Source organism: Leptopilina heterotoma, unplaced genomic scaffold (assembly GCF_015476425.1).
Source record: "Leptopilina heterotoma isolate Lh14 unplaced genomic scaffold, ASM1547642v1 Lhet_44, whole genome shotgun sequence".
NCBI classification, from domain to species: domain Eukaryota; kingdom Metazoa; phylum Arthropoda; class Insecta; order Hymenoptera; family Figitidae; genus Leptopilina; species Leptopilina heterotoma.
In genome coordinates, this window is record NW_025111084.1 from 36,845 (window position 1) to 52,268 (window position 15,424).

The 15,424-nt window shown below is 27.2% G+C and overlaps 4 protein-coding genes and 1 long non-coding RNA gene across 5 annotated transcripts in view; 2 read left to right on the forward strand and 3 right to left on the reverse strand.

Annotated features, from left to right (window-relative positions):
• The window catches only part of LOC122506964, a 57,662-nt gene that overhangs the window by 28,646 nt on the left and 13,592 nt on the right, over nucleotides 1-15,424 (reverse strand). The gene's annotated exons all lie outside the window — the stretch shown is intronic.
• On the reverse strand, nucleotides 466-2,509 carry LOC122506958 (RAB6A-GEF complex partner protein 2). Its single transcript, XM_043619404.1, has 6 exons — nucleotides 2,241-2,509; nucleotides 1,872-1,993; nucleotides 1,696-1,803; nucleotides 1,435-1,584; nucleotides 1,225-1,337; nucleotides 466-1,057 (listed from the first exon to the last, which is right to left on the reverse strand). The coding sequence occupies exons 1-6, from the start codon at nucleotides 2,360-2,362 to the stop codon at nucleotides 527-529; spliced, it is 1,146 nt and encodes a 381-aa protein (XP_043475339.1). The 5' UTR covers nucleotides 2,363-2,509; the 3' UTR covers nucleotides 466-526.
• LOC122506956 lies at nucleotides 2,597-10,671 on the forward strand. The gene is made up of 8 exons (XM_043619402.1): nucleotides 2,597-2,773; nucleotides 3,234-3,764; nucleotides 3,921-5,036; nucleotides 5,560-6,975; nucleotides 7,057-7,755; nucleotides 7,947-8,144; nucleotides 8,296-8,406; nucleotides 8,513-10,671. Exons 1-8 carry the CDS (start codon nucleotides 2,707-2,709, stop codon nucleotides 10,543-10,545), a joined length of 6,171 nt encoding a protein of 2,056 aa, XP_043475337.1. The 5' UTR covers nucleotides 2,597-2,706; the 3' UTR covers nucleotides 10,546-10,671.
• Nucleotides 11,209-12,512, forward strand: LOC122506962 (deoxynucleotidyltransferase terminal-interacting protein 2). The gene is made up of 2 exons (XM_043619409.1): nucleotides 11,209-11,395; nucleotides 11,708-12,512. Exons 1-2 carry the CDS (start codon nucleotides 11,302-11,304, stop codon nucleotides 12,361-12,363), a joined length of 750 nt encoding a protein of 249 aa, XP_043475344.1. The 5' UTR covers nucleotides 11,209-11,301; the 3' UTR covers nucleotides 12,364-12,512.
• Nucleotides 12,403-15,159, reverse strand: LOC122506963 (estradiol 17-beta-dehydrogenase 8). Its single transcript, XM_043619410.1, has 4 exons — nucleotides 14,921-15,159; nucleotides 14,672-14,788; nucleotides 13,598-13,973; nucleotides 12,403-12,709 (listed from the first exon to the last, which is right to left on the reverse strand). The coding sequence occupies exons 1-4, from the start codon at nucleotides 14,958-14,960 to the stop codon at nucleotides 12,496-12,498; spliced, it is 747 nt and encodes a 248-aa protein (XP_043475345.1). The 5' UTR covers nucleotides 14,961-15,159; the 3' UTR covers nucleotides 12,403-12,495.

Here is a 15,424-nt window from a genome sequence, read left to right on the forward strand (position 1 = left end):
TTTGAATATCAAATTAAAAATTAATTTATTAACTATTTAACTATTTGAATATTTATATTATTTTAAAAAACTTTAATAAAATTCTTCAAAACAATTCAATTATTTTGAATAATTTTAATGAATTTAAATAAAAAGTCAATTATTTTCAATACAATTATTTAATTAAATTACTTGAAAAAATGTTCAAGAATTCAATTATTTTCATAAATAATAAAATTCTTACTAAAAATTGAATTATTGTTTAAAAAATGTTAATAAATTTTCTCAAAAAAAAATCAATTATTTTTTAAAGAATATAATAAAATTCTTCGCAGAAATTCAATTATTTACAGAAATAATAATATTCTTCGTGGGAATTCAATTACATTAATAAATAATAAAATTCTTTCAGAAAAAAAAGGAAGAAAAACTAAAAAAATACAAAACTTCCTCACAAGGAAGCTAAAGAATAAAAAAATGTAAAAATTCTTGCAAAGATAATATTTTATTATCGAATTTGAAAAATATATTGTAAATAATATCGAGACTAGATAACTGTATTGTATTTTGTTTGTTGAGCAGTATTTTGTGGACAAGCAGTTGGATGAATATGTAGTGGCAAATCCCAAATCATTGTTTCAACATCGAGTGTTGCCGGTCCCTGCCAATTTGTTGTATTTTCATTTGGCATTTCAACTAATTTTGTCGTCGTCACAAATTCAAAATGCAAACGCCATTTTAGTGTCATTAAATCGGTACTAAAATCAGGTGTGACATGAAGTGGTATTGGCAATACGAGTTGGGAATATTTTAAACCAATACAAACTTCATGATGCTTATTGTAACTGACTAATGTTGGCAATGAACTTTTGCCACGTCGATATTTTTCCATGACAAGCTCCTCGGATTGCAATGAAACCGAGACCTGAGCACAAGAGACTGTTGCATTGGAAAAATCAAATGTCCCAACAATATCCTCGCCAAGTTTATAGGAATTTTTGAATAGACAAAAACGTACTACTCGTCCACGTCCATTTGTTATATTGTAGAAATTCGGACTTCGTCTAGCAGTCAAATTCTACAAAAGAAAGAAAAATTGTTACAATAAATAATCATAAACAAAATAAAACAAATAATCATAAAAAATAAAACAAATAATCAAAAAAAATAAAACAAATAATAATTTTTTAAATAATAAATAAAAGTTAGGAAAATATATTCAAAATTTGTTGTATATTTTTTTACCTGAAGAGTTTGTAACGCAATGTCCAATGGCGTTTCTCTATGTTGTGTTTCCATAAATGGATTATTTGGACTTAGATCTACACTATCATTACATGGAGTTATTTCCGATAATTCTGTTTTTTTTTGCAAAAGAAAAAACAATTAATAAAGAATATTTTTCAATTGCTTCTAAATTTAATAATTAATTTTTATATTCAATGGGATACTTGCCACTTAATGAAAGAACTCTAAATGGTATTCTGAGTAATTTGATTGCCGTGTTAACACGTTGAGTACCGACAGTAATTTTATAAGAGTATTTGACAGCTTGCCCTCGATACGAAGGTGGAGCCTCGTTCGGTATTGTTTCTCGATAAATATCTAAAAAAGGACAAATTTTTAGATAACAGAACATTTAGAACAAGAGACATTTAGACAAGAGAAAAATAGTAATTCCAAAAATTAAATATTGAGAGGAAAAAAAGGACTCACAAGTCTTATTTTCGCCAGGCGATAACCTAAGATCACAAAATAATATTTTAGGTTTTGTATTCATCACAGCGTGGCCATTGTCATGTTGCCATGGAGCAAAAGTCGTATCTAGAATATCCAAAAAAATTAGTTTAAAATAAAGGAAAAAATACACAAAGAAAGAAAAATATTCTTACTGGCATTTATCGCTGCCAATTGCGAGTTCGTGTTTAATTTCTCTTTTAAAACCACTTTTCCATTAGCTGTACACTGACAGTGAATTTGAGCACTCGCCCAGGCCAAACTTTCAAAAACGTCACTGAAAATACAAAATAATAATTATAAACTTATTAATTAAAACTTAATAAAAAATTTATTTAAAAAACTAAAAAAACCCACGTAAAAAACCTAAAGTGATTCGTATGCAAAAAAATTAACCTCATAAACACATGAGAAATACATAAAATATATTAACCTCATAATTAAATGATCAAGTATACTAGATCCTAATAATTAGAATATTAAATAAAAAATAAATTTCTAGTAATAAAGAACATAACACTTACCTATGACTTTGTGAGATTTGATGAATTGGATTATGAGGATTGCTAAACGTCACTAAACACTCAATCATTTCACCCGAAAAATAAACGGGTCCTCTTATTAATTTCGCAGTTATTTCAATCATAATTGCACGTATTAAATATTAACAATTAAAGAAATAATTCTTTCCGTCAACTTGTCATTATTTAATTCTTCAATTAATTGTCAAAAGAAACATATGTTTCCTCTTCTGACATCAAAACACACATTTGACAGATGATCAGCTGTTCAAATGAAGTTTGCCACTATCGAGAAAATGATAACTATCGAGATAAATCGATTATCGAATTTAAACCAGCTGAAGTTAGTTCCTCTCCCTTCTTTTGTTTAGAACAAAAAAAAGTTTGGTTATGATGACTGTATTTACGTATATTATTCGATGTGCAAAATAATAATTGCTTATTGTTTATTAGTGAATTTATCGTCAAAATGAATAATGAAACAGATCTTAATTCTGTTTCAAATCCATCTCCCGTGTCATGTATCACGATAGAAGGTAAATTTTTACTAAAATTTCATGAGAAAAAATATAAAAATTTTGCATAAATTTACTTTCTGTTTGTTTAATTTTTTTTATATTGATAATAACAACTAAAAGAATATTTTCAAGTATTTCTCTACAATTACTTATTGTTTACCAATAATCATCTTTTGGACTGGTTCCGATTTATTTATTTATTTTATTCAATTTTGAGGTTAAGTTTACATCGCTTGCAAAAAGGAAAAAACACACTTTTTATTTTTAAAGTATCATCCTTCAATTGTTTTTCAATTTATTGATTTAATTATTATTTTAATAAAAATAAAAATATCGTCCTATAATTTTCATAAAGCAATTTTGTTCCTTAATTATTTTTATAATGAGTTAAAAAAAATAATAATAATAATAGTAATAATAATGAGGTGAATTATTATCCAAGAGGGGAAAGATGTTTAATTTAATTATATTTTTTTAGATGACAACGATGAAATAGAAGTGATAGACCTCGATGATGAAATCGAGGATGATGAACCTACTTATTCATTCCAAGAAAACAATGACTCGGTTACATTAACCGAGCCATTAAATACATCAAATAATGTTGATGCTAATATTGAGGATTTTAATTTATCTGATCCTTTAATTACCGATTCTAATGAAAATAATACAGATGCAGAATATAACGATGATAATGAAGCTGCAAAACAAGTCAGATCACGAATTTCATTATGTTCACACAGATGTTATTTAAAAGTAACAGAGGAAGATCAAAAGAAAGCCTATAACGAAATGTGTTCGAGAAAAACTCAACTCTTAAAATTCGAATTACTGAGTCAATTAATTGACTCACACTATAAAACAGCGAGCAATCGTAATTTTTCGAGATTTTTTCTTCACACAAAGGAACCACGTAAAAATATTTGCAAAATGTGCTTCATGTGTAGTCTTCACATTTCTCGTGATTTTCTCAATCTTTATTTTCGATACACATTTGCATTTAATAGACGTGAGTATAACTATATTTTACTTTCAAATGAACCTTGATGATGATAATAATAATAAAATTTTATTTAATTCTTAACATCCTTTAATTAACTTCGTCTTTAAATTAAATATGTAAATTAATATTAACAATTAATTTACCAATGAATTATTATTTCAGCGGTAAAGAAAAGAATTCCTAAAGACATCGCACTTATCGACACTCAAATTTCTGAGGACACGAAGAATTTAGATATTACTGACGAGAACGCTCTTGATGAGGATGAAGTTACGTTAAGGGATAAAATATTACAACTTGGTTGGAAGAGAATTCCTGAATGTGAAAGCAATTGCTCCTCAGGTGTATCACATGAAGAACATAAGCGTATTTTCATTTCTTACTGGTTGAGAACGTCAAGAGAAGAAAGATACAAATTTATTTCCGACATGACCGACATTTCTTACAATAAGTCAATAGTCACATTTACCTATCATCTTTATACAAATCAGGGCCTCGTAAAACTTTGTAAATCATGTTTTCGTATTGCCCTTAACGAAACCGAATCCTTCATTCGTCAAGCCTTGAAAATAAAATGCTTTAAATTGCAATCTTCGAATGTTCATGGAAGGAGCATATTCAAGAAATTTACACAAGAAATTATTGATTTGGAAATTGAAACAATTGACATTGATTCAAACACTAATAATTGTGATAATATAAAAAATTCGAATGATATAAATGAGAAAACGAATTCCACCAATTTGAGCGAAGACAATTTGAGCGATAAAAAAGATTCGAACGATGAAAACAATGAGAAAAAAGATTTTTGCAATGAAAACAATCAAGAAGAAAACAATGTTGAAGATAATAACAATATGGAAAGTGAATTAAAAAAATTAAACTCAGAAGATTCGAACGATTTCGATGATATATTCGAAACAATGGAAAATTTGAAATACTCGACCGTTGACAAATATTTGGAGGATAAATACAATATTAGATTATCATCGCGTGGATGTGGTTGCTATTTAAATATAACAAGAGATCATAGCAAGCGTGGTTATTATTCTTATTGGAAAAAGTCAATAGCTACAAGAATCAAGTTTATAAAAGATAACACTGAATTTCCAAGAAGTACATGGAAATGTCCAAAACAAGCTCTCCGACGTACTAAATTCTTCTTTTACTGTTCACGCGGAAGACGTAAAATTTGTAAAGTTTGCTTCCTCTCAATTCTTGACATTTCAAAAATATTTTTGGATTTAGTGATGGAGGAGATTGCCAATAAACAAAGGGGTAAGTTAAACTAACAATTATAATTATAACTAATAATTATTTCTACAGAATTGCCACAAAAAATTAATACTCTTTTTCCCTAACTCCCAGACAAAATTTTAACTATTTCTCTGACCCCAAAGATTATTCTGATTTTTCTAAAAATTATTAGATATTCAAAAAAAATGTTCTATTACATTTATTTACGAATTTCTTTAATCGTAAAATTATTCAATAACATCAATAACTTCTCTATATAATTAAATTTCTTTAGCGTTTTTAACTAAAATTCTTCTATAAATCCATGATTTTTAATAATTAATTAAGAAATTAAATAAAACTAATTATGAATCTTGCAAATTTAATATTTTCCAGTACTTTAATAAAAATCCCAGACTTTTCCCTGATTTCCCCGACCAATTCTATTTTCCCTGACTTTTCCTCAATTTCCTGATTTCCCTGACTTGTGGCAACTCTGTTCTAAAATGTAACTATTTTCTTTTTTGAATAATTTTTTAAATAAAGATATATTTAATATTTACAGATAATTCAGTAACATTAGGTTCAATTGAAATTGACAAAATTACTGGATCAGAAAAGGCATTAAATAATGATATTCTCATTGAGAGTAAATTATCACAAGGTTGGATTTGTTTGGAAAAGTGTAAATTTAATTGTTTCAAAAAAATATCAGTGGAGGAACAAGAAAATGTATTTAACATCTATTGGCGGGATTCGACTCCTGAATCAAGATTCGCATTTATAAGCGAAATGATTGAAATTATAAAAAGAGTTAATTTTCATCATATTTTTTACCTCATCACAAGCAGAGGGAAAGTGAGAGTATGTAAAGGATGTTTTCGTGCAACAATTAACGAATCAAAAGAATACGTTGTGGATGTTATGCGAAAAAAATACCAAACTGCCGTCTCTACATTTTCTCTAATATTTAACAAATTACACCAAGGCAATGTGGACGGGAATTTTCAAATTAATAGCATGAATCGTCAAGCGCTTTCCACGTCATCAACAAAAAATGATAACGCTGATGGAAATAAAGATATTGATATCGATGACATAGACGACACTGATGATGATGACGACGAAGATGAATATGATGAGAAGGAGAAGGAGAAGAATAATACCAATGAAGATATTATTGATGAATCAATGTTAAAAGACACAAATGTTAATACACTACGTGATATTGAATTATTCAATCCTCACATACCATTAAAGGATTGTTCACGTGGATGTAATTTGTGGATAACAGAAGAGAGGCAAATGGAAATTTTCCAATGCTATACGAAAAATGCAACAGACGAAATGAAAAAGAAGTTTATACGGGAAATGACTGAAGTAAAACCAACAATAGCAAACTCGAATAAACGTTTCATAACAAATTTTTATCTTTATTCAAACTCATTGATGAAAATGCAAAAAGTATGTAAAGAGTGTTTTATAGCTATTCTACATGAAGGTGTTTATTTCATTCAAAAAATTATCGAGGAAACTTTCTTTTCAAATAAAATAAATTCAACTATCTCTCAACTCGATTCATCAGAAAATCATCATTTAAAAATCAAAAATACCAACGACACTACTGATAGTGAAAATTGCAAATGTCAAACGAAATCAACAGAAAAATGGACTCCATTACTTCCTTGTATCAATGATTGTCATTTGAAATTAACAGAAATTGAGCAGAGAAATATTTTTCTCACTTATTGGCAAGAAAAATTATTTGAGTCACGATCTAATTTCATTAATCGTCGAACGGAACTTACTCTTCAAGAAAATTGTGAACCAGATTCAAATAGAATAATATTTCAAACTGAATATCATTTTGTCACTCAACGAGGTCGTCAGAAAGTTTGCAAATATTGTTTCTATCACATTCTCGACGTATCCAAAGTCTTTGTAACGGCAATTTTAAACCAAAAACTCTACAATATGATAAGTAAGTTATTTTTATCTTCTATTAGAAAATAAAAAAATGGCTGTTAGTATTAAATATTAATATCTTTTTTTTCATTTTCAGAACTCAACATAATTCCCGTAAAGCCAAACGTGTCATTTATATTTTCCGATGACGAATCACTTCAACCACGAACGTCTGAATTAGAAAATCAAGTTGCTTGCAATTATTGTATCACACATTGTGAGATAAAAATTGAACAAGGTATGCCATCGTTATTTCCATGTAACAATTTATGTCACATAAAATTATCAAAAACCGACAAGAATCGAGTCTTCTACGATTATTATTGTCAGGAAAAAACAATTGAAGTGAGAGAGAAATTCATTTGCGATATGTTGAAAAATATTACAATTATAAAGAAAAATGATTTAGCAAATAAAAATCAACAGAATGAAATTGAATTTTGCCTTCACACTGAACAGACAATTGTCACAGTTTGTAATACATGCTTTGCAAGAATCATAAAAGAATCACAAGAATTCATTGAAAACGCTATCAAAAATAAAACAATTAAATACGAAGATCAGCTTAAATTAAAAAACAGTCAAATCTATCAAAGCACGACAAAATCTAATGAATCTATCTCGGAGAATGTGACACCGCATTTTTTAAATGTCGACACTAGTGTCAACAGCGATGGCGAGTTTCAAGAAGACAATAATTTATCAAATAATAAACATGAAGTATTAATTGAAAAGGAACAACATTTTGAAGAAGTTATATTGAAAGTAGAAGCTGTGGATGAAACTTCCTTCTCAGGTTAGTTTTAAAAATTATATGATTTTATATAAAGAAATCTAATTACCTAAAAACAATGAATTATTTTAATACTTTTATCGCTTGTTACAAATATTTTTTTCCCTAATTTAATAAATTTTCTATTAATTAATTTTTCAACAATTTCTATTAATTTCTATAATTCTGTCAAATAATTAATTTTTTATTATTAGATGAAAATATGGAACCAGAAACCGAAAAATTAGAAGACGATGAAAATCAGGAATTAGTGGATGAAACAAATTTTCAAGATGTAGAAATGAAAAGCTATGAATTAGAAGAGACTAGTACTGTAAAAATTGATGATACAAAGTCTTTAAATAATTCTTGTACATTAAAGACAAAAAATGAAGGAGAAACTGTTTCCCCAGGTTAGTTTATTTATATAATTATTTATCGCTTGTTACAATCTCATTTGCAACAGATAAATTTAATTTTAAAACTACAATTCTATTGTTTTTCTAATTATTTACACACTTTTATTTTTCATTATTATGAATAAAAAAAATTTTGTTTCATCAGATATGGGAGAGAAGCTCGAAGAAAGAATCACTGAAGAAAGTGTCAAAGAAAAAATTCTTTTTGATGATTTCGCAATAAAAACAGAATGTAAAGAAGAAAATATTGTCATAGGTAAGATTCTAATTTTTTAATTCTAAAATTGATATTTATTCAATAAAATTCTAAAAATAAAAATTGATTTCTTATTTCTTTGTTCACAATAAATTTTTATTTTCAGATGAAAATTCAAAGAGCGATTTAAATCAAGTAACACATCCGACAATATCGCCTCTAAAGAGAAAAGCGAGACAAATTTCTAATGAAGATAACGAAGAATCATTCCTAGGATTATCAATCATAAAAGAAGAAGTAGATCTCGAAACTGATCCTTATTTGGAAGAAGAAAAATATGAAGGTCCATCGGAAAAAATTGCAAAAACAGATTTTCTCAATCCTAACAATATTTCTGATCAAGCAAATAAGAAATTAAATATTCAAGTAGTAAATATAAAACAAGAGCCAATAGTTTATAAAATACCATTAAAAGAAGCGGGAAAAATTCAAGGAATAATACTCAAGAAAAGAGGAGGAGGAGGTGGAAGAAGATCTAGAAGAAAAACAATCATCGAACCAAATATTAAGACAAAAATAAAAAAGCCACAATACAATTATCATAAACTCAAAGCAGTACAGGAATCATTCATTGAAAATGAAATGGAAAATATACTAAAAAAAGTTCCAAACGAAAATTTAAAAAATCTGACTGCTTGTGAAGAGCCATCTCAAAATGATATTGAAAAAGTTGAACAGCACATTAAAAAATTCCCCCTCTGTGAAAGTTATCATTACAACGTAACAACGTCGGAAAAATATCTTCCAATGGGATTAACATCGAAAATAATGTACGATCTCTATAAACAGGAAGTTTCACAGCCAGTCAGCAGTATTTGGTACAATAAATTATTAGAGAAAACTGAATTAAAATTTCGTTCATCATTCTTAACAAAATGCGATGTTTGCACTGCATTTGATGATCAATACAAAAATGCTATTCATTCAATTGAAAAAAGTAAAATCTATTCAAATCGCACTGCACATATCATCGATTCCGAGGAGGCAAATAATTCCCAAACATTAGACGAGCGCACTGCTATTAAAGACAAAAGCTATCACGTCTGTTCTTTTGGTTTTCAACAAAGTTTACCAACGCCTTATCTCACTGAACAAATTTCCTTCTACAAGCAACGTTTATGGACCTACAATTTCACAATACGTAATCATCACATGAAAAAAAATAGAGATTTCCGTAAACTTTATTTCTGGCACGAACATCAAGGTACAAGATCAATCAACGAAGTTGCCTCCTGTTTGTATTCATACTTAAATTCTCTATCCGATCGTATAAGAAACATTGTTTTCTACTCCATCAGCAATGATTTAACCACAAACAAAACTCTCGCCGCAATGTTTTTATACGTAGTAGCAAATCACGAGAAACTTGAAAGTATTGAGCACAAATTCCTAACTTCCGGTCATTCACAAATTGAAGTCTATCTCGGAGGTAAAAATGTCCAGGAATTAATGACCAAACATCAGGATACAATTCACGAGCCAAACGATTGGCTCGAGGCCTTTAAAAAATCCACTAGAAAATCAGAATACGAAATAAGGAATGAAACCAATTTTTATGATTTCGACGAAATTCGTAATGAAATTTTCAGCGAGAGTCATCAATTTACCAGTGAAGAAAATATCAAATGTTTACGATACACAAAACAGGGGATCTATTACAAAACAGGTTGGTCATCGTCAAATCGATTTCAACTCATGGATTTAAATGGTTCATTAATAATTCTCAAAGCAATGAAATTAAAAAATCTCCCACGAATTTCAATCAGCGAAGAGAAGAAAATGGATCTTTTGGATTTAGTACCATTTCTCTTAACGAAAGCACACAATTTTTACAAGAAATTATTAACCGGTGAATTGGACAATGATGATGAAAAATGTAAAGAAATTACAAACAATGATGCAACAATTTCGACCGACGAAATTTCTATTATTGAGGAAGAAGCAAAAGAATGTGAAAATATTCCCGATGAAAATGATGATATTGAGGAAATTTGTATTATAGAAAATAAAAATAATGTTCTACCAAAAGTCAATGATCAACAAGAAGAGAAAGATACCAAATTACTTTACGAGAATCCGCATAAAAATAACGAATTTCAATTAGTATTAATTAAAGAAGACGAATTTGAACAACCATAGTCAAAAATATAAATTAATATATTTAAAAAAAAATACCAACTGTAATTGTTTGTACATTATAGTCAATCGTTTGTTTAATGTATGACAAATTAAAAATGTTTCCATTAAAATTATTTTCTATTTAAAGAAAAGTGTTTCAGTGAAATTTTAAAGTTTCTATTTTATTATAACTAATGATTTTTTTATATTATTTTTTATTTGTTTATTATTTATTTTCTTCAGGGTGGTCACAATTTTCCTGTCAATTTACTATAACATTGAAATTATTTTACTAGAGAAAATTTTTTTTATAGAAAAATATGAAATTTTACGGAAAATGAGTAAAATTTGTGAAATTTAATAATTTCGAAAATTTACAATTATAACCCTTTCAATTATTTTTACAAAATTTCAATTATTTTACACTATAAAAATCGAAATAAGTTGTATTTTATACTAAAAAATGTGTTATTTTGTTGCAATATTTGGAAGAAAAATTGAAAAAGTTAAAATTTTATTTTGTAAATATTTAACCATTTTTTATTAATTAATCAAGTTGTATTTTATTCAAAATTTTACTTTTTGGTCAATTTTTTATATTTCCAAAATTAAAAATTCAAATAATCCCGCGAGTTAGTAAACGATATATCGAATTTTACATAATATTACTATGTTCACACCGTTTACAATTTACTAATTTACTTTCAATTTCAATGTGGTCAAAGTGTTCAGTAAAAAATTACAAATGATAATAAATTTATAAAAAAAACAAACACAATGGATATAATAATTGATACAAAAGGTCAGGAAGATCTTAGAGAAAAGTCAAAATTAGTGGAAAGCGATGATGATTTGGATTTCGATGGAGTCGGTAAGTTTACCAAATGAAAAATAAATATAGGTTATGTTTCCCACATGTTTTTCTTTTCAAGATTAAAATTTTTAACAATGCAATTATTTCTTCGCTAATTTTGCTAAATTTCTATTTGTTACTATATAAAATTAATAACAAATATTCCTCTTCAATCAAATATTAATTTTTTCCATTTATATTTTGACAAAAAAATATTTGTTTTCGAACCAAAAATATGTTTCCATTCCAAAAATGACTAATTAATAATTAAAGTTACGCAATGAAAATTAAATCATTTCTCCTACAATAAAAATCTTATCCAAATTTTAGACTTCGATCCATCAAAAATAAAACTACAAGTCCAAAAAACAAAGAAGGAAAAAATAAATCCCACCAAAGATTTCGATCTGGAAGAATTCGAAAGAGACATGGGTTGGACTAACGAAAGACGAAAACAACCGGCAAACGTTACAAATACTGAAAAAATGCTTCAAGAAATAGATCCAATAAAAAAAATTCTCAAAAAATCATCAATTAAACCAGGTTTTGAAAAATTGAAAAAAATACCCGGCTACGATGTAAGCGACAAGAAATTAAAGGAAAGACGAAAGCGCCAACGTGACAAAACAAAAGGAAAACAATGGTTCAATTTGCCAGCACCCGAAATGACGGAGGAAGTGAAACGTGATCTGGAAATAATTCAAATGCGATCGGCTCTCGATCCAAAGCAATTCTACAAGCGAAACGACATGAAAACATTGCCAAAATACTTTCAAATTGGAAAAGTTGTCGATTCACCATTGGATTATTACAGTGGTCGTATGACAAACAAGGAACGTAAACGTACAATTGTCGATGAACTCATGGCAGACGCAGAATTCGCCAAATACAATAAACGCAAATACAAAGAAATAATTGAGGAGAAAAATAAACGTAATTATAAGGCACACAGACACGCGAAACGTCTCAAGTCAAAGAAGAGATAATTTAATTTTATCGGTATAGTATTAAAAATTAATTTCTCATTATTTTTTCTTCGTTTTATATTTTCAAGTATAAAAAAGTACTCAGTTTTTTCACAAATGTACAAAGTATTTATAATAATTAAATATAATGATTTAAAATCCTCCCGCAACCTCAATGCTTGTTCCATTCACGTAAGAACTTCTATCCGAAGCCAAAAATGTTATCACTTCCGCAACCTCTTCCGGTTTTCCTGTTCTTTTCAGAGGAATCATACCTATAAACATTTCTTTTACTTTTTCCGGAACACTAGCAATCATTGGAGTGTCAATAAATCCAGGAAGAATTGCATTCACCCTAATACCAAATCTGAAATAATTTTAGATAAATTGATCTAAATAGAATCTACGAGCGATATTAAACTACTTTTATTAATACAAATCTCAGAGCAATTAAGTTTTCTCTCAAAATTATTTTACAAAAAAATAACAAAAAGTTAATCGAATTTAATTAAAATTGTATTAAAAAGAATTGAAATTTTGCGATGAATTTTATTATTTATGAAAATAATTGAATTGCTAAAAAGAATTTTATTTCTTACGAAAATAATTGAATCACTGTAAAAATTTTATTATTTATGGAAATAATTGAATTATTGCGAAGAAATTTATAAAAAATTTGTAAATAATTGAATTTCTGTGAAATTTTTATTACTTTAAGAAAATAATTAGAATTTTAGTAAATTTTTTTCAAATAATTGAATTCTTTTAAAATAATTTAAATTTTGCCAAGAATTTTATTAAAGTTTTTGAAAATAATTGAATTTTAGAGAAGAATTTAATTATTTTTAAAGATAATCGAAATTTTGACGAGAATTTTGAAAAAAATTTTAACATAGTTGCATTTCTGTAAAGAATTTTATTATTTTTGAGTTTTGAAAATAGTTGAATTTCTGTCATCATTTGTAATTTTTCTAAAATTCTCCAAATTATATCGCACAATTTACGAACTTTTTGTTCTTTTTGAATCAAATTACGGACTTTACGAACCTTTTTTCAAAAAAAACTAATTTTTACCTACTTCAAGCAAATTTTAGACCTTTACGGAATTTGCGGACCTAGTTCGAGCCCTACATTTGGTATATTTAACATTGCAGAATGCGAAAAAATTCTAATTTTATTAAAAGCTCTGAGATCTGTAATTTTCGAATCTAAATTTTTAAAAATGCGTTCTAAAAGTAATTATTTCTTTTTTTACATTCCAAATTCCATGGCAGCTGTTCTTGTTAAAGCGACAACTCCTGCCTTTGATGCGGCATAATTACACTGTCCCATATTTCCAATTTTGCCAATAATCGACGATATATTAATAATTGAACCACCATTAGCTACACCAGATTCAATCATTTGATTGGCAGCGTATTTACTTATGTTAAAAGTACCCTGTAAGTTTACTTTCAGCACTTCATTAAAATCATCAACGTCCATTTTCAAGAGGAAATTGTCTCGAGTTATTCCAGCAGAATTAACAACAACATTTGGTGGTTTTGAGAAATGATTTATGCACATTTTCAACGCTCTTTCTACACTATCTGTTTCACTGACGTCAATCGTCATTGCCAAATGTCCAGAACCTAAATTCAATTTTACGAAAATTTTAATTAAAAACGTCAACTCGAAAAATTTGCTCTTTAATATTCTCATTAATCTATTAATTAATTATTAATAAATAAAATAATTTTAATATTAAATAAAATTATTATTATTATTTTTAATTTTAATAATTTTAATATATTTTTTTTTATTAATTAATTATTAATTATTATTATTATTAATTAATTATCTTTATTATTAATTATCTTCAAATTAGGGAAATAACATATTTACTCCGGCTTTCAAAAATTAATCTACGAATTGTAAAACGCAAATAAATTGCAAGAGAAAAATAGTTCAAATTTTCAATTACCGGTAAGAAGTTTGAAATTTTCTTTCAGGAGTAGAAACTTTTTCCTTTTCAGAAATAATAATTTAATTTCAGATTATCATTAATTCAAAAGTAATTTAGTTTCCATCGATAATAAATTTACTGGAAAACCGATTTTAAAGAAAGTAAATAAGCAAATCTTTCTCATCTCCACAGTTTATTAATTTTTATTCAAGTTCTCGTAAAATAAATTCATTGAATAGAATCAAAGATTAAAATAAATCCATTTAGTTCTACAAACAATTTAGACTTCTAAAAATTTATAAAAAAAACTAAAATTTTACAAAAAATAAACAAGAAAACTAAAAAAAAATCGCAAATCTATGAAATCCCTAAAAAAAATCAAACCTTCTAAAAACGATGCAGTTTGTTCTGCAGCCTTTAAATTTTTATCAGTTGCAATGACTTTTGCTCCCTCCCTAGCCAAAATACGACACGTGGCTTTTCCAATGCCACTGCCGGCACCTGGAAAAATTACCACAATTCAATATTGTATACAACAACAAAAAGTATCATCGAAAACTCCGAAAACAATTTTTTTTTAAAGATTCGTTAACAATACGTAAATTTGTAAACAAAGAAGAATTTAAAAACAACCTGTAACAAAAGCGATTTTCCCTGCTACAATATTCGACATCGTACTTTCAATTTATCCACAATCAAAATTAAAAACAGTAAATAAATTCAATGAGGAAGTATCAAGATAATCGAACAAAAAAAGGAGAAAATTTCTCTAAATAATTGCAAGTCATTTAAATATTCCTTTTTCTTAAATCCACCTGCTCCTATTCACTCACAAAAAGACAACAAAAAACAGACGTACAACTATAACCTTAAGGCATATCTTCAATTAAAATTGATTTCAGAAACTAAATGCAAAATCAAAATCGTTCAAATAAATTTGAATTTCACTAAATTGCACCAAAGAGAAAGTTGAAAAATTACTCTAAAATTTTATTAAATTGAAAATTAATGCAAATTAATTTCTCAATATTTACAATCGATTGTAACTTGAATTTTAATAATTATAGAACTTCTTTAAGAATATTTTTTTTTTATTGACAGAAAATTTATTTTTGCCAAATAATGAACTTTTTCTAA

Bases quoted from the DNA above. Each gene is read 5' to 3' on its own strand.
- LOC122506962 (XM_043619409.1), top strand. From the start codon at position 11,302: ATGGATATAATAATTGATACAAAAGGTCAGGAAGATCTTAGAGAAAAG. The intron at 11,396-11,707 runs GTAAGTTTACCA...TCCAAATTTTAG, and splicing joins TTTGGATTTCGATGGAGTCG to ACTTCGATCCATCAAAAATA.
- LOC122506958 (XM_043619404.1), bottom strand. From the start codon at position 2,362: ATGATTGAAATAACTGCGAAATTAATAAGAGGACCCGTTTATTTTTCG. The intron at 1,994-2,240 runs GTAAGTGTTATG...TTGTATTTTCAG, and splicing joins CAAATCTCACAAAGTCATAG to TGACGTTTTTGAAAGTTTGG. The intron at 1,338-1,434 runs GCAAGTATCCCA...AAAAAAAAACAG, and splicing joins TAGAGTTCTTTCATTAAGTG to AATTATCGGAAATAACTCCA.
- LOC122506963 (XM_043619410.1), bottom strand. From the start codon at position 14,960: ATGTCGAATATTGTAGCAGGGAAAATCGCTTTTGTTACAG. The intron at 14,789-14,920 runs GTTGTTTTTAAA...TAATTTTTCCAG, and splicing joins GAAAATCGCTTTTGTTACAG to GTGCCGGCAGTGGCATTGGA. The intron at 12,710-13,597 runs GTAAAAAAAGAA...AAATTATTTCAG, and splicing joins GCTGCCATGGAATTTGGAAT to ATTTGGTATTAGGGTGAATG.
- LOC122506956 (XM_043619402.1), top strand. From the start codon at position 2,707: ATGAATAATGAAACAGATCTTAATTCTGTTTCAAATCCATCTCCCGTG. The intron at 5,037-5,559 runs GTAAGTTAAACT...TAATATTTACAG, and splicing joins GATTGCCAATAAACAAAGGG to ATAATTCAGTAACATTAGGT. The intron at 8,407-8,512 runs GTAAGATTCTAA...TTTTATTTTCAG, and splicing joins AGAAGAAAATATTGTCATAG to ATGAAAATTCAAAGAGCGAT.